The sequence below is a fragment of the Urocampus carinirostris genome, chromosome 6, assembly GCF_059441175.1.
Source record: "Urocampus carinirostris isolate Australia breed hairy pipefish chromosome 6, RoL_Ucar_1.0, whole genome shotgun sequence".
Classification (NCBI taxonomy): Eukaryota; Metazoa; Chordata; class Actinopteri; order Syngnathiformes; family Syngnathidae; genus Urocampus; species Urocampus carinirostris.
Genome location: NC_142354.1, coordinates 21,095,338 through 21,113,538, shown reverse-complemented (window position 1 = coordinate 21,113,538; position 18,201 = coordinate 21,095,338). Strand labels below are relative to the sequence as shown.

Below are 18,201 nucleotides of genomic sequence, written 5' to 3'. Positions count from 1 at the left end.
TTGTACCCACATTCTGAATTTGCTGATGAATGCATTTTTGGGAATCCGGACGTGGAACTCAATTTCTTGTGACTCGTCTTTGCGATTGACAACACGGCTTGTGATGACGGTTGTGGCGTAACGGCTGGCGACTGTGGAGTTGATGTGAAAGCTGTAGATTTCCCAGTCGTCCTGAACAAATATTTAGAAAAAAGGGGCCTCATCAGTCAAACAGCCAGGAGAGCAAAGATCAAACTGTCGTAGGAAGAACAAAACAAATAAATGTCATTGGTCGAAAGGACAACACTCTCATTTTTTATTTTTCACCCAAATCAAAAACTGTAAATCGGTACACTGTTTGTTTTAGGAGAAACTATAGTAGATAGCGTTTGTAGAAGAGAGGTGTTAAAGTCAAATAGAAAAATTTACTCCAAGCTCATCGAATGTTGAAAAAAAAAAAGACTCATTTAGTCTGGTCAACCTCATTGTGTCATGATTACCGATCGGAATCACCTGCGCCCACTCACTGTCTGATTGGCTCCCTGTCCCTATTCAAACCCTGTCACTCTCCGGTTGTCAGTCCGTCTGCAAACCTCTGTTGATACAAGGCAAGCCTTGTCGACCCTGACTCCCGCCTGTCCCGTTTTTGCTCCCGTTTTTTCCACCTGTCCGTTCCTGATCTCCTACGACCTGTTTTTTTTTACCCCGAACACGTCTGCTCTCCCGTCCCGGCTTACGACCCACTTTTGTTCCCAACCACTTCTGCTCTCCGTCCCGGCTTGCGACCCGTTTTTGCTCCCGACTACGTTTGCTCTCCTGTCCCGGCTATCCACCTGTTTTTCCATCCCTGACACCGCCATCGCCGGCTACGGAAGATCCACTTCCGTAATCGGATCACAATCCGATTGCGAGAGCGACTTGCTTCCTGCTTTTGAGAAAACGTGATGCGATTGGGTCTATCTACCCTGTGTACTGGTCTTTGAACCTACTGAAAATTCATCAAATATAGTCCAACATGGTCAAATAAAGTCATATTTCTTATGCGTCTGTTTGAAATTTCAACAGGCACAGAAGACATTTCCATAGTATATAAAAACTCATAAGATTAACATTAAATAAAAGAACCCGGTATTGTTCAGTCACCATCAGTAGCTTGTATTTTAGAAAAAGTGGTCCAGATTTAATCCAAAGAACAAAATACTGTAATAGCAATTCCCATCAATCACTCCAACAGAAATATTTTCGAAAAACATAATTGTCATGAAATACAATAAAATATGTAAGAATCTACTGTACCAGACAAAAACTCGGTGTACAATAAAGAATCAAGATCATCTCAGGGGCCAAAGAACACCTTGATTAAAGTAAAGTGTGAAGTGTATTGTAAAGCGCTTAGGAGGTCCTCAGTGACAGGTAAAGCGCTTTATAAAGGCAGTTGCTCCAAGACCACACTGTATGATTCTCAAAGGCAGAACAATAACCTCACAATGGCATGGATAATTGTGAACGAAATATTATTTATATCAATTTTAATAAACATACACAATTGGAAAATACAAACTATTGGATGAAAAGCTCTCAAACAATTGACAGTGCCCTGAAAAATGGAAAAAGGCAAAAAAAATACAATTGTTGCATTTTGGTTAGTATAAGAACACCATTCATCATTGGTTGAAATGTAACTACCATAGTTGTACATTAACATGTTACCACCCTCAAAAACCATGACAATGCTTTTCAAAGGCAGGATAGTTACCCGAATGGAATATTGTTTGGTTTTAACTATGCATTTCCAATTTAATTCAGTATATAAGGTGCACCAGATAACAAGACGCATTTTCAAATTTCTGGCCTATTAGGGGTAGTCCAAAAAATACAATACATTTTCCACAATGCCTGTCGACAACAATACCCATAAAGTGATAGCTCAGCGAACAGCGGCTGTGTTTGCATATATATGCCAATGAGTAACACTGAGGAATTATACCAAAGATATGCAAGACGATTTTGTAATATTTAGCGTATTATATACCATTATTCAGTGAAGAAAAGTATTTGAGCATCCTGCTAAACATGACTGTCAATCTCAATCGAAATGGAGTCCCATGCAAGATATCACCACGTGGGGTCTCAATGATTCTAAGAAAGGTGAGGAATCAGCCCGATCCTAAGAGACAGGAGTTGGTCAATTACCTGAAAAGAGCTGGGCCCACCGTTTCTAAGGGCACTGTAGGTTATACATGAAGACGTCAAGGTTTGAAATCATGCATGGCATGAAACCAGCACATTTCAAGGCCCGTTTTAAGTCTGCATATGAACATTTGGACGATACAGAGGAGTCATGGAAGAAGGTTTTGTGGTCAGATGAGACCAAAATAACACTTTTTGGTCATAATTCCACTTAGTGTGTTTGGAGGAAGAAGAATGAAGAGTACAATCCGAAGAATACCCTCCCTACTGTGAAGCACGGGGTGGTAACATCATACTTTGGGGGGGGTTTTTTTTCATATGGGACAGGAAAAGTGCACTGTATTAAAGAGAGGATGACTGGGACCGTGTATTGTGAGATTTTGGGGAACAACCTCTTCCTTCAGTCAGAGCATTGAAAATGGGTCGTGGCTGGGTCTTCCAACACAACAACGACCCGAAGCGCAGAGCCAGTAAAACCAACGAGTGGCTCCGTAAGAAGCATATCGAGGTTCTAGCATGGCCCTACCAGTCTCCAGACCTGAACCCAATCAAAAATCTTTGGACGGAGCTCAAACTCCGTGTTTCTCAGCGACAGCCCAGAAACTTTACCAATCTAGAGAAGATCTGTGTGGCGGAATGGGCCAAGCTCCATCCTGCAGTGTGTGCAAACCTGGTAAAATACTACAGGAAACATTTGACCTCTCTAATAGCAAAAAAAAGGCTACTGTACCAAACTTTAACATTAATTTTCTCAGGTGTTCAAATACTTTATTTCAGCTGTATCACATAAATAAATCGTTTAAAAATCATGCATTGTGATTTCTGGATTATTCTTTTTAGTTTATCTCTCTCACAGTGGACATGCACCTACGATGACAATTCCCGACCTCCATGACTTCTAGTGGGTGAAATAGCAAAATAGCAAAGTGTTTAAATACTAATTTTCTTTAACTGTAATGTTTTTTAACTAGAATAGGTAATCAATTCAGTTATGTTACATTAAGGAGAAGTTACTTTTTTTTTACATATCATTTCATTACTTTTGGTTACGTTTAAGATACATCAGGCCGTTTAAGTTGATGTGGCCCTCCGTTAAAATAAGTTCGACACCCCAGCTTTATTGTGTCATACAGCAGGATTCGTGTATATTTTCCCCACCGTCTTTGAAGAAGTGTTGCTTTAGATGATAGATGAAAATGATGTTTTCACTTAATTTAATTGTATCTCAATCCAATAAATAAAAAAAAAATGAATTGATTGAATGATAGATGGTTGCTGTTATTTGTATTTTCATTTGAAGTAAATAAAGCTCACTTTGGCTAGAACAGAAAATATAGGCCTGACCTAAATAATACCATATTCTTTTATTTTAAGTGTTAATATTTTTGAGTCTTTTGTCCCTGTTGAAAATTAAAGATGTCTGACAGAGCCATAAAAAATATTGCTCCTACCTAAGGTGTTCTGCCTCGAACTACTTTGCCGCAAATAAGATAAAAGCTCAGTGGCCTTGGGGGTAGGGCTCCCGCCCCAAGACTGAGAGGTTACTGGTTCGAGAGTCGGCCAGGTCTTACCGAACACTTATAACATTAATACCCATTGCCTCCCTGCTTGGCGCTCTGCATTAGGGGTTGGAATTGGGGAGTTTGGTCGCCCAATGACTCCCAATGGTTGGATTGAATGAAGGGGCTGGGAATCCCCTCCTCTGTATCAATCTCTCGGAAAGAGTCAAAAAATGTGAATGCGCTCTTGGCTCTAGCCACCTTCCACTGGGGGGATATGGCTACGGTGTTTATACAAGATAAAAGCAGATAGGCACAGTGGAAAATGAAGCATAAAGGTTCTATTAACTCAGTTGGGAATTGTTAACACATATTTCATAGAGAAAATATTTAACTTTAAACTTTTTAATGACTCACCTAACCTTTAAAGATAGACATGTGCGACTACTCTCCGGTCTCCCGAAGTCTATCATCAGAGAATGGTGTAAGAATAGTCTGTAGTCTGTAATAGTCTGTGCAGTCCTTTAAGACTTCTTGAGATTAATGGCTGTACAGAAACTTAACTTGACTTTATTTATCTGATCTTATTGGAACACATATGTTAGGTTTTCAATAAGTCCAGTTTGGTTTAATAGACTATATGTGATATTTGTTTTTTACTTTCAGTCAGTCAGCCCTCAACTTGTAGGCCATTTGACTTTCAGGCCCCTGTCCTAACAATATTCAACATAACGCAGTCAAAGAAATACGTTATTTTGCAGGAATGGCAACAAAAAAATAGATTTGAAAAATCTGGTAAACATCAAAATCAATATACCTTAAGTTGCGTAGTCCCAAAAGCCAAAAGTAGCGCAAAAATGCTGACTCGTAGGAGAGTTCTCTCCATGGTGAAGCCAACAAGAGTAAAGTCAATACATCTAAAGTTGTTTTTTATACTCAAACAGAGCAACAGGGCATGTGTATTGGATGTGTATTTACCGCCAAGCCAAGGGGCAAACTCCTTTTTCTTCCCTCGTCCAGTTTAAACATCAATCTTTCACCAAACACTTACATTGGCCTAAATTCTACTAGAAATTTGTCTATGAGGATGCAAGTCTCAAAAAATATAAAGATATATTAAAGCTTCCTTATATTTGATATTGTAAGAAGTCAAGTCAAGTCATGTTTAATTGTATAGCCCTTAATCGCTGAGTCTCAAAGACTTATTTTTCTCTATTTTTTTTCTCTTCATTTTCTTAATCTTGAAAGGGTATAGTCTTAATTTTCTGTTTATCTTTCTTTTTCTCGCTTTTTTTCTGTCTTTCTCATTTTTGCTTCTCTCTGCTCTCTCTCACTCTTTCCTTCTCTTCTTTTCCTTTACCCAATCGAAGTTCTGAATAAACGTTTTTCATTTTAAACAAAACTACTCTACGGTCAAATGATAATTGTAGTCATCAATGTGAATTCACTCTTAACCCAATCAGAGTACAGAGTAATACACACTAATTTAAATAACCATCAGGGATTGAGTAAGAAAACATACTATGGGTTGTCATAAACAGTTAAACAAATTTGCTAAACTGCTAAAATGATATACAGTGAACTGAACACTTATCTGAAACAGACAATCATAACAAAACTTTGCATTTATTTCATAATATAGCCTATGAGTTGGATATCACAGACCTATTGTATAACCGCGACTACCGGGAATCTCCTTTCGGTCAACTGCATGTTACCAGAAATGATGCTTTGTTAACACTGCACACATCTATGGCCTCTACACAGAAAACAGCAACTATTTGTATTAGATTTAGGTGGGCAGTGTTAGTAACTTATTTATCCTCAGCTCAGTGTCGTGCAGTAATGCTCGTGTCTGGTGATGCACAGTCAGAAATAAAGTGAAATATGAACAAAAAAAGACTTATTCATGATTTGATTGGCAAATCTGGAAAAATCAATAACAGTGCTAGAAAAGATCTCTATTGTCCATTGCTACGCAGATGACACTCGACTATATCTCCCGATGGAGGAATCTGCCACACTAAACTGTGCAAATTTGGAGGCCTCCCTTACTGAGATAAAAGAGTGGATGTCACTCAATTTCTTGCGTCTTAACTCTGAAAAGACCGAAATGTTAGTTATTGGTCCATCTAAATGCCGCGACTTGTTCTCTAAAACTGCTGTGAACATTGACAAATGCCACATCACACAGAGTGACTCACTTAAAAATTTAGGTGTCACATTTGACCCCGATCTGTCCTTTCAAACACATGTGAAGAAAATTACTAGAACCGCTTTCTTCCATCTTCGTAACATTGCTAAAATTCGTCCTATACTGTCTCAGTCGGATGCGGAGATTATAATTCACGCGTTTGTTACCTCCCGTCTCGATTACTGTTATGCACTACTCTCCGGTCTTCCGATGACCAGACTCAAGAGTCTTCAGCTGGTACAAAATGCCGCAGCGAGGCTTTTAACTAGGACAAAAAAGTCCGATCACATGACCCCAATTTTGGCTAACCTGCATTGGCTCCCTTTTAGCCTAAGATGTGATTTTAAGGTTCTCTTATTAGTATACAAAATCAAACATGGACTTTCTCCTCACATCTTTTCAGATCTGATTTCCCCCTATGAGCCAAGAAGTGTTCCGCAGGTTCGAGAGCGTTCTCCATCCGGGCACCGGTGTTGTGGAATGCTCTTCCCCCTGAGATCCCATCTACAACCTCAGTGGAAATGTTCAATTCTAAGCTTAAAACTCACTTCTATATGAATATGAATAACCTAAACTGATTATGTTTAATAACCTGTGAACCTGTTGAGACTCTTTGTGATAAACGGCTATACAAATAAAAATGACTTGACTTGACTCAAAGTTTGCAAGTAAATTCACCTCTTTATTTGTGATGAGTCTGCATTTGTTTTGTGTTTCCTGGAAAAAACGATTCAAAATGAACGAATGGAAGCACTTAATAGAGTTAAAAGATGACAAATAGTTCCAATAGTTTGTACAGTCCCATTTTTATTTCATTTCTTTGTGTTCAGTGAGTTGATCACCAGAATGGAGGCGAAACGGGCCGAAGCCTTCATACAATGCAAGCGTGAACAGTTTGTAGCCCGAACTGTTTTATGAAGAAAGTGAAGAAAAAAATATAGATTATAGGGGAAAGATCTGTTTTCAAATGATGAAGCCTTGCAAAAAGCATTGGTCAAATACTCAAATATTTTCTATAGTTGGTGCAAAGCCAGTCAGATGAAGCGGTGTTAGGGAAAATGAACACAACATTTTGAAGGTTTGCTTTAAATGGGCTAAAATAGTCACTAGCTGAAGAAAGTGTTATTCTCAATTTCTGCTCCCAGTTTCGATAGCCCCTCAATTTAGCGACCGACTGCTGTATTGAAATCATGTTAAATTGTTGCACTTTCAGATGGAAACAGAAGAGGGCGCCGTGGTTCCAGTTATGTCTCCTGTGCCGACAACCAATCAGCGGACATCTTTGCCATAGGTCAATTTAAAGGAACGCTGTGTAATAAGGGACCACTAGATGTCAGTGAATTGTGTCATGCAACCGAAAAGGAGCGCTAAAAGGCACAAGGAAGAATACCAACTGAAAAAGAAGTGACTCAAAATGACCAAACTGCATCTCATTTTTTGTCCAGCCTTTTGCCAAGGAAGGTATAAAAAAGAAAAGACAAAGAAGAAACGAAAGCAATAAATAAAAATGAACAAAAGTCAAAGAAAACACGAAAAATAGACATTGAAAAAAATAGATACAAAATGATAAAAATAAAAAAAAACAGAAAGATGGATAAAGGAAAGAAAAATAAATGAAGAGGAGAAAATGATAAGAGAAAGGGGAAAAATCCTAACAGATTTAGGCATTGATTTTGTTTATTCTTTCACATAAAATCACACAATTACTAATTGAAGGAACAAGTTCTTTTGAACATGTTTAAAATGAAATCATATGATAGAATCTGATTTCGACTTTTTCTCTCCTCATTTTGATCCGTAGTAGCCTTCGTGGTAGCCTTTGTTTTTTAGTTGCACTACACCATACAGTGACATCCAGTGGTGAGATAATACACACTGTCCCTTTAAAGGTGCACCAATAATAACAATCTCTCGGGTTCGCCTACCTTTTACATGGCCAAATTCAAGCATGTTTTTTAAGGAATTTCTAAGTCCATTTTTTAATTTTTACAGACAAAAGAATTTATTTTGCAGAGTCAAAAATATATCGCAGATTTTGAGGTTCACGGATCCCGTAAGAGCATGGGTTAATGGGGCACCAATGACGCAACTCTGGACACCTTTCTCCACTGTTGATGGTTCCTGGCCTGTTTTGGGGTCGTGGATCTGCGACATACATGTGCGATTTTTAAACTTGCATGTGCATTTAACAAGACATACGATTTTAAGACCTTGAGTAAATCGCAAATATGTTTTTTGAGACAAATCTCTCCACATAAAATTTACGGTAATATTTAGCTCATAATTTTCAGTTGCAGAAAGTTCTTCCCAAAATGTCCATATTTTATACGAAACCTTTGCACTAATACACATTTCATTGTGCTCTGATTAAGGGGGGATGCACCTGTTCTTTTGGGTGCAACCCCTAGGGGGCGATGACACTTCATAGGACAATGCCATACAAACTAAAACCAGCTGCCGTTAATCACGAAAGGAGAAGAAATGCAACGGCAAAGCAAAGCCACCAGAGAGCAGTGTCTGTCTCGATTTTAGGCAGACATGTTGAGAAACATGGGAACAATTTCAAGCATTTACAAACACTGCACACAAATTCAAGCACTTTCCAATCCTTGAAAACACAGCATTAAAATTCAGGCTTTTTCAAAGATTTCAAGCACATGTACAAACCCTGACCATAAATGCGCATCTTCGGAAACAGTACAAGGCACGCTCACAGGTGATTGTTACCTTCCTTCTTATTTCTTGTTGCAATTTTAAGCGCTTGTGCTGGGACTAGTTCATAAATGGATGAGGAGGGGGTAAATGGGAAGAGTTTTGGGCACCCCCAGTCCGGAAGGCTTCACAGTGGCGGTTGCTGAAGGGCTGTGCATAATAGCTGCAGCAACAACCTTATCTAAACATCATGGGCTGCTCTCTGTACAAACACGCGACCTATTTACAGACTATCAAGAGTTCCTATGTTACAACTGAATGTAACAATTGCTAAATAGTACAATTTAAATAACAGAAATGATGCGACTCTACATTTTTAGACAGACTTCAAAATCATTGCGCTCAATGATAGTATGGAAAGATATGAAAATGAGACGGTATCATACATGCTGCTTAGATACATTATATACAGTGTCCTGGATGACAACTACAATGACATTGCTTTTTGGTGAAAGACTTGGAAGATATTAGAGGCCGTTTGAGAAGGAAACCATACTCTTACACATGCACAACTATACTCTCATACAGACATAGTCATTCCCACAGACAAACACTACTATACTCTGTCATTGACACAACTATACTCACATAAACACTTGTATACTCTCTCAGCCATACTGCTATACTCTCTTACAGATACTACTATACTCTTTCCAGGGTTGCGGAGTCACAGAATACATAATGTTGTGACGTAACTGGGATACACACTCCTATACTCTCTACACATACTACTACACTCTCATACACACACTATTATACTGTCTCTAACATTCACTACTATACTCTCTCTCCCTCACACTACTATGCTCTCTCACTCACACTAATATACTCTCTCAAGGGTTAGGGAGTAACAGAATACAAGTAACGTTATTACGTAACTGGGATACAAACTCCGATATTCTCTACACATACTACTATACTCTCATACACACACTATAATACTGTCTCTCTCACACACACACTAGTATGCTCTCTGACTCACACTACTATACTCTCTCTAGGGTCGGGAAACCTATTGACAGAAAGAACCATAATAACAAAATATTTTTATTTTTTATTTTAAGAGAGCCAAATAAATAAAAAATTCAGCAAAACCGCCAAACCTGCTCTCGAGGAAAAAAATTCAAATTTTACAGTGAATCTTATTTGACTGTGACGTTGGATGATTTGATCAAATTTATGTAATAAGAAAAATGCCAGAGCTTGTGTCCCTAATCAACAAATACACCACTTTAAACTTGTCTGCCTCCAGCAGTTACTTAAGATCATTGAGGGTAATTTTGACCAATAATGATTTTAAAACAAGGTGCAACCAGAGTTATTTTGTAAAAATGTCACACAATACTGCAAATGAGGATACTGAAATATCTACTTTCAGTGCAGACGGCGCTGAGCAGAAAGATTTGTGCTGTGTGCACAGCTCCACCCAACCCTACCGCTCACGCAAATTGCTCTGCGTATTTGCCTGGCGTATCTTGCTGTTTACAGTTTTTCTGTGGGTTTATATCTTTAGGTGTCTCAACAGTTAACCTAAATTGTTTAATGAGCCTTCATATAAAGTATTCATTAGAGACTTACAGCCAAAACGGGGTCTGTTGGTATGACACCTTGACTGTAAATTGTAGTGGGGAGTATGCTCTTTATATACTGGACCGAACCACCGAAATTAATAGGGCTACGTCAGCTGTGTGCACAATACACTCGCCTCTATGTATATCGGAAATGGAATCCTCAGATGAGATTTGCATACGTATAATTTTATCTCTGAGCCATTTGTACTCATGAAAGGTTACATATGGCTAGTGAGGCATAGGTTCTGTGTAAGAGAGTGTGTGTATATCAGAGTAAAATGATATCTGTGATGGTATAGTAGTGTGTATGAAAGGGTATAAAAATGTTTGTGGATGGGTATGACTGTGCCCGTATTCTTGAGCATGTGTGAGAGTATAATGTGAGAGCAAGCTTGATTCACTTCTCAAACAGCCTCTCATAGGAGACGCACGCTGCTACTCGGATTAAAGTGTTCTTGCTTTGGGATCTGGCAGTTGATGGGAAGTTCCGTGGCTTGGATGACTGTCAGGAAAGGCTAAGATTCCAGAAGGCAAGGGAGGGGGCACCTTAGCTGCTGATGGACTAAGCGAGAGAGTAGAAGACGTGACTTGCAAGGCTGAGGAGACGTTGAGCATCGCCTTGGTAGCGCTGTCTGACCAAGACTGGGTTAGGTGGCTGATTTCGATAGCAGGGGTCATCCTTGAAGATACCTAGAGGGTTGGATAATGGATTAGGTGAGGGATGATGAGTTCAATCATTGAGGAAATCATCATTTTTTGATGAGGCCCAGATGTTTCCTAACCAGATGCATGACAGATAAGATATGCTGCATATGCCAACCGTGCATCTTCTTCAACAAAAGAAACGTTTAAAAAATGAAATATATCACTGTTAGGATTTTGTGATGATTGTTTAATTTCTTCATTTATACTTTTTCATTGATTTAGTCGTAATTATGTAATATCAGTCATGTTTTATTGTATAGACAAAAATGGCCTTAAGTGCCAATGTTAGGTCTATCATCTAACATTTTTGAGTGGACTACACAAAGAGAGACAGGAAACATCGATTTAAGCTCATGAGAATATATATCAGCAAAAATGCTAGCACTGAAGATCAAATCAATTAAAGCCCAGCTTTCGTCTCTGTTAACAAAATACAATTGATTTCCTCAGGCAAAAGTTGAGCGATTTGAGTAAAATGTCCTTAAGAATGCGCAGTGCTTCAACCGTCAGACACCTTTAATGATTTATTTCCCAATTTGGAATCAATTTAAATTAGTTTCTGAATTGCCCTTTTTGGGTAAGAATGATGGTAAACCACCTCATCCTTCACCTTTGTGAATACCTACAACAATTGCCTGTAGCTTATTTATGCCCAGAATATTCTGTAAATTAAACATTCTACAAAGAACCTCTCATCTCCAGCTGTTATTCCGACTGACTTCTCTTGTCATATTCCTATGATATCAATTAGTTTAATAGGTATCAACATTAAGACCCCAAACAAACGTGCAAAACTGAAAATAAATATCTTGTGACTTATTTGGGAATTGTTATTGCTGATAAAAGGTATTTCGCCTTTTATTTTCATTGCATTATTATTATTATTATTTAGGCTTGTCTCTAAGCCCTATGTGGTAAATATTTTTGCTTATTTATCCTGACACCTTATTTTCTTTTCAAAGTCTTTATTAAATGTTACTACCAGGTCTAATCTTGTTGCATCCAATGTTTTATCACGTTGATATAAATGACATAAAGACTATTACATTTAATTCAACTCACCTCCGAAGCATGTAAAACATGATTCGGGGCAACCATTCGATCCGAACGCTGCAGTTGCCCCCCCTCGCGAAGGGAGCTGGTTCGTGGCCTGTGTGCCACGATGAGAACGTCCTGTGTCCAGTCGTCCATCAACCTTTGCAGATCTTCGGGGAAGTCGATTTCGGTCACCAAAGTGGAGAAGCTTCTTGTCTTGTTGTTGCTGTTATTAGCTTGAGCTTGTGCCAGTCCCATCACCGGCTGATGAGGAGATGGGGTGGCGCCGGCGGGGGGTTGCTGTGATGGACTGACAAACCCGGGCCCAGAACCTGGTCCTGGTGTGAATCCAGATACAAAAGAAAGCAAAAGATGGGAAACCTTAATAATTGCAAAGGCTTTCATATACAAATTAACTACATACTGTTGCCTCGTTCTTTGCCCAGACACAACCGCTTCAGTGTTGACCCTATGAGACCAACACAGTTTGTGAAATTTGTCTCAGACAACATTAGAGAACAGTGACTAGTATGTGAAACAATAATACTTTGACAAAGCCGGCAGTGCTGACACGAAAAGCAAAAAACAAAAGCAAAAAATACAATTAAGAAGCAAAATCCTCAGCCTTCTGAAATAAGTGCAACAGTCAAGTGCAGCATGACAAGAAAGAAATATTTGTGGATATGCATGCTGGATATGACTTATTGATATACTTGTACTGATATTAAACAATTGAAATTGATGACATGTGGCTGACTCTGTGAAGCCGCATTATATAGCCAAATATACGACATTTGCACAATTATAGATTGTACATGAAAGTATTCAATTTATTTTAAAACATGTGGTGCGTCCCAGTGTGTGTTAAGCATGTGAAGTAGAGGCCACCATGATAACTCTGATGGGAAAATCGATCCGTAGATTTAGCGCAGCTGTTCAATTCTGAGAAAAAGGACGAGGGCGTTGATGACTTTTGCACCAACTGTATGTAACATCCCACATGCCGACATTTCTTGCGTAAACACCATGTGAATTATAACTATAGCCTTATCCCCCTTGTTTTATAACCTTATCTTCTCTGTTCCTTTATCTTCTTGGCTCATACCTCACTGTGAATGTGTAAAACTGGAGTGTCATGGCCAATTTCGCTGTCACAATATGTTAACCCATTTTGTAACAATGACAATAAAGGTATATTCTATTCTTCTTCTATATTCTATGGGTTCGATCGTTTGCCGATTATCAGTGAAAAAAAAAAACTTTAACTATTGCGTGTCCTTTTTAGAACGCTACCCTACGAAATACTACTCTAATATTGACTTGAATAATAAGTAAAAGTAAGGTACATTTTCTAAAAATAAGCGTAGGTCGAGCAATTGTCACGTAGAGGGAGCTGACATGATTGTCACCCATCTTGCTGCTACGGGTACCCAAAACCTTGTAAAAGGCTGGGCAAAACAAATAAGAAGAAATATGATGCGGTTTGGTCAGTTTGTGTTCTTCCTTGTGCTTTTTATCACACTACACAATACAGCGGTATCTTGTTGTCAAATATTACACAGTGTCCCTTTAAATTGACTTTTGCCTCCCTATACCTGCTTCTTTGCCGTTGGGTGCACCCTCACAATAACGAGAATAACAGATTTTAAATCTATTTAACTCAAACACTTAAAGGCCGTGCAAAATACAGCTGCACTTGGCGTGTACTGAGCTTAGAATCACTTGCGAATTTTTTCCTAGGCTTTCAACCTTGCGGGCTTTGCAACTATGCAGCCAATTTAGGCATTGTTCCTAATGGCCACCAGGGGCGCCCAAGAAGTAAAGGTTTGAGTGAGACACTTGGAAGATATGTGTCTGGGAAGACGCAGGTTTAATGTAACTTCGGCCAAGGGACGTAATGGTGAGTTACGCCAGGTTTATATTTATTGGGTATCTTGTTTCAGACTGATCGTGATGTTTCTCTGATGAGCATATTTTGTATATCTTGAGCGTTCAAGTTTTCCAAAAGTATGTGGTATGATGTATTTCAGTGACTGGTGACCAATGTTCCCTCTAATTTTCCACAGGTCCGAGCGTTCACACAAAGTCGGTGGAGCAACGCTTGAAACAACAGTGAGCAACAGCAACCCCAAGTGTGGCAAACATGTCCAAAACTTGACATCACGTTACATTTTGCTGAGTTTCCGGCAATGCAAAACATTTTTTCACTTGAATTGACTAATGTATTATTGCAAAGGTTGTACGGCCTACAAACGTCATTTGTTTTTACAACAATTCTTTCACAAGATTTCCTTTTTTTTTTTTTTCTGGTATCTTTTGTCGCATAATACTAACACTTTTATTTAGTCAGTTGCACGATACAGAACTGTATTTAATTACATTTTTAGTGGAAGTACAATGTTGGCAACAAGGTTGACTTGGTATAATTAGAAATTATTTGAATGCAACACAAACTTTTTCTTCTTTTTCCCAGTTTTTTTTTCTGTTTTTTTAATTCCTTTAAAAAAATATCATTGTGTTTATTTTTTCCTAGCTGTTACTTTTTTCTTTTTGTTCTCTATCTACTTTTTTCCTTTGTTTCTTTCTTTTCTTGTTTTTCTCGCTTTTTTCTGAATTTTCCTTCTTTTTTCTCTTCCTTTGGTTTCTTTTTTTCTCAGCTTTTCACTACTTTTTCATTTTGGTATTTTTTTCTTTTGTGTTCCATTCCCCCTTCCTTTAAGTCATTTTGTGCATAATTTTACATTATATTTGGTCATATAGGGATGAAAGAAGCAAAAACAACCTGAAGAGCCGTTTAGGACCCGAAAGAGCCGGTTCCTTTTAGTGAGCCGCGCCGAAGAAGCCGGTTCTCGAAAAACTCTACTGACTTTACTCAACTTCGTTCTACTTCGACCTTGACTTCCAAATACCGCATTTAGAACACAACGTCAGGGGAACCCTTGTATTTTTTACCTTCATGCACTATAACTTTGACTTAATTCGCTTCTTAATTAGCAATTTTGAGCCCTGATTTTTGTGATCTGGCTTGATTTTCTTGTGTGCGGAAAAGCTCTGGGCAGTGCGCAATTGCGCACACACGCAGCTTAGAGGGAACTTTGCGCTGGCTAGATTTTCTTGTGCGCTGAGAATGTGCGGGCAGTGCGCGATTGCGCACGCGCGCACTTTAGAGGGAACATTGCTGGTGACATCGTAGAGACACGTATTTGTTTGTCAAAGGTACATTGGCTTACCGGCAAGAGGTTAAGGTACCGTATATAAATAAAACTCTTTCTGTGTACGGTCTTTCTTTGTAAATATCTCATGTTCCAATGTGGGCACATGCGGCTTATAGTCGGGTGCGGCTTATGTATGTAAAAAAAATCTTCTCTTTCAAAAATGTAGAGGGTACGGCTTATAGTCAGGTGGGCCTTATAGTCTGAATTTTACGGTCCCTCTTGTTTAATTAGCACCAGATTTTAATCATTCAAATTTAACTCACACCCTCGATTTAGAAAATTTTAAAATTGTTGATTTTTAAACAACAAAGTAATCCAATTATTTAGGTTAATTGCCAAGCTATATAACTCAGCCTTAAAGGCACACTCTGACCACAAATCTAATCTAAGTACAAACGAGGTCTTAAAATGTTGATAGTGAGTTATGAATAATCATGAACAATAAACTATTTACAAAACGCATTGTTTTAAAGTTGATGACTATGTTGCAATGTATTCCGCCAGACTCTAAACTTTTATGTCATTTGTGGCCAGCCCTCCATGGAAACCAAGACGTCAAAATAAGCAGCAGAACTTTTGACGGAAGTCATGATCTTATTCGATAAGCAACTGCACAATGTCAAAAACACGACCAGTGAGTGTGTGAGAGTTTATATGAGCAAATATTGTGTTTATCCAAACCAAGCAAGGGCATGCTGCATTATATTATAAATAAGCTAATAGCCAATGATTAACCCAAGTTTTACTTATTAATATCATATGCCCAATTTGTCTACCAAGCAGCTGTTTGAATAAACTGGCCAAAAACGTCAATTACTTAAAATCTCAAAAATGGAGCTGGAAAAAAAAAACGTGTTTCACGACAAAAGCCAAGACACATGAAAAAAGGACACCCAAAACAAGAGAAGCAGAGCAGCAAGAGAAGAGATACAAACAGATAGACAAAGGCACAGGCCCACTGAGAAATCGAGCTCTGGGCTTGCTGGATTTATAAGTCACTCTCTCGGTCGGTTGAGGGTAATTAGCCCAGCCTGGATAGAAAGATAATCAAAAGAAAGGGGGAGAGAAACTAGAGTAAGAAGAGTACACTTGAAGAATATCCCCCACAAAATGCCACAACAATCAATTGGTGTAACAAAATACCGTAATTACCAGGCTATAAGGCACACTTAAAAACCCCAATTTGGCCAGAAAATTGATGGATACCTTATAGCCCGGTGCGCCTTATTGTCACGGTCGCCTTGGTGACCAGTCTGCCCCGCCCCCTGGGCAACAGCTGAAAGCAGTTCCACTAATGGTGGGTCTGGATTTAAGGCTGCATGGTGGGCTCTGCGGGGGCTGGTTCATTACTCATTATTCACAATCCCGGTCTGTTATGCCTTGTCCTGTTTTAGTCTGTTATGCCTTGTCCTGTGGAGTTCGTGCCGGAGGAACTCTGTATTGTTCTGTTTTGCCTCGGAGTATTGGGCGACTTTTATTTTATTAAATAAAACCTATGGATCGTCAACGCATTTGAGTTCTCCCTTCATGCCTCCTGCCTCCGTTCTGGTCCGGTCACCTTCCACGCCACCACGTCTCGTGACAGAATGAACCCGCCAACAATTGAACTCAGCGAACGATCCCAGCGCGAGTTGGGGAGAGCTGAAGTGCGCAGTTTGGCAGGCGCCTACTGAGTTGGCCTTTCCTGCCCGTTCGAACCACGGCCCCGCCCGTCGTGGCCCTTGCTGTGCCTCGAATGGGGTCCCAGGAAGAATTGACGCCTGCCTGCCCGACTCCCGTGCCGATTGCCTGCTATTCCCTCTCCCCTGCGTGCAAGTCCGACTCCGACTCCCAAGCCTGCCTGTTCGACTCCCAAGCCTGCCTGTTCGACTCCCAAGCCTGCCTGTTCGACTCCCAAGCCTGCCTGTTCGACTCCCAAGCCTGCCTGTTCGACTCCCAAGCCTGCCTGTTCGACTCCCAAGCCTGCCTGTTCGACTCCCATGCCTGCCTGTTCGACTCCCATGCCTGCCTGTTCGACTCCCATGCCTGCCTGTTCGACTCCCATGCCTGCCTGTTCGACTCCTATGCCTGCCTTGAGTCTCCCTGTACTGATTTTGTTCAGTCTTTCCTGTCCTGTCTTGTCTGTTCTGAATCTGTTCCCCCCCTGAGTCTGACTCTTCTGAATCTGATCCCCCCCTGAGTCTGACTCTTCTGAATCTGATCCCCCCCTGAGTGCGACTCTTCTGTAGAGGCCTGTCCTGTTTACCTGTTCTGATTCTGCCCTGATTTTGCCTGTCCTGTTCTCGTCGGTTCTGCCTGTCTGTTATCCCCTCTCCAGCTTGCCCGCCGGACCCCCCCCCTGCCGAGCGCCGATTCCGATCCGCCCGACGCAGATGGCGCCTGCCTCTCCCCGTTCCTGCGTGTTCGGAGGAGGGAGCGGGGTTGCCCCAATCGTGAGCGTCGAACCATTCCGGGGCATGAGGTTGTAATTTTTTCTTTTTTGGGACCTCGGGAGCTGTCCCTTAAGAGGGGGGCTCTGTCACGGTCGCCTTGGTGACCAGTCTGCCCCGCCCCCTGGGCAACAGCTGAAAGCAGTTCCACTAATGGTGGGTCTGGATTTAAGGCTGCATGGTGGGCTCTGCGGTTGCGGGTTCATTACTACTCATTCTTCACAATCCCGGTCTGTTATGCCTTGTCCTGTTTTAGTCTGTTATGCCTTGTCCTGTTTTAGTCTGTAATGCCTTGTCCTGTTGAGTTCGTGCCGGAGGAACTCTGTGTTGTTCTGTTTTGCCCCGGAGTATTGGGCGACTTTTATTTTGTAATTAAATCTTATGGATCGTCAACGCATTTGAGTTCTCCCTTCATGCCTCCTGCCTTTTTCTGGTCCGGTCTTCCCTTCCACGACACCACGCCTCGTGACACTTATACATGATGGAATAGAGTGGATAAGATTGGAAATGCATACAGTAATTACAGGCGCTCCCCTACTTACGAACATTCGACTTACGATAAATGTAGAAACGAACATTTTTTTGGGGGATGTCAAAAAACATCCGGACATTGCTATAAGTTAGATTTTGTATTGTAAGCAAGTTTTTCCGAGTACAGGACATTACCGTAGT

General features: G+C 40.2%; 2 protein-coding genes across 8 annotated transcripts in view; both read right to left on the bottom strand.

Annotated features, from left to right (window-relative positions):
- LOC148364134 (inter-alpha-trypsin inhibitor heavy chain H3-like) overlaps positions 1-4,626 on the bottom strand; it is a 35,334-nt gene extending 30,708 nt beyond the window's left edge. For both annotated transcript variants that reach the window (XM_088338234.1, XM_088338235.1), the window contains exons 1-2: positions 4,486-4,626; positions 11-171 (exon numbers count right to left, since the gene is read on the bottom strand). In XM_088338234.1, the coding sequence (XP_088194360.1) occupies positions 11-171; positions 4,486-4,554 (230 nt within the window). In that variant the 5' untranslated portion in view covers positions 4,555-4,626. The remainder of the gene's footprint in view (positions 1-10; positions 172-4,485) is intronic.
- Positions 4,627-6,649: 2,023 nt separating this feature from the next.
- The window catches only part of wnk2 (WNK lysine deficient protein kinase 2), a 61,300-nt gene continuing 49,748 nt past the window's right edge, over positions 6,650-18,201 (bottom strand). For 4 of the 6 annotated variants that reach the window (XM_088338227.1, XM_088338231.1, XM_088338233.1 and 1 more), the window contains 4 exons: positions 16,036-16,131; positions 12,310-12,354; positions 11,913-12,223; positions 6,650-10,835 (listed from right to left, as the gene is read on the bottom strand). In XM_088338227.1, coding sequence (XP_088194353.1) covers positions 10,590-10,835; positions 11,913-12,223; positions 12,310-12,354; positions 16,036-16,131 — 698 coding nt within the window. In that variant the 3' untranslated portion in view covers positions 6,650-10,589. The remainder of the gene's footprint in view (positions 10,836-11,912; positions 12,224-12,309; positions 12,355-16,035; positions 16,132-18,201) is intronic. The other 2 variants (XM_088338228.1, XM_088338230.1) reach the window with 2 other exon arrangements.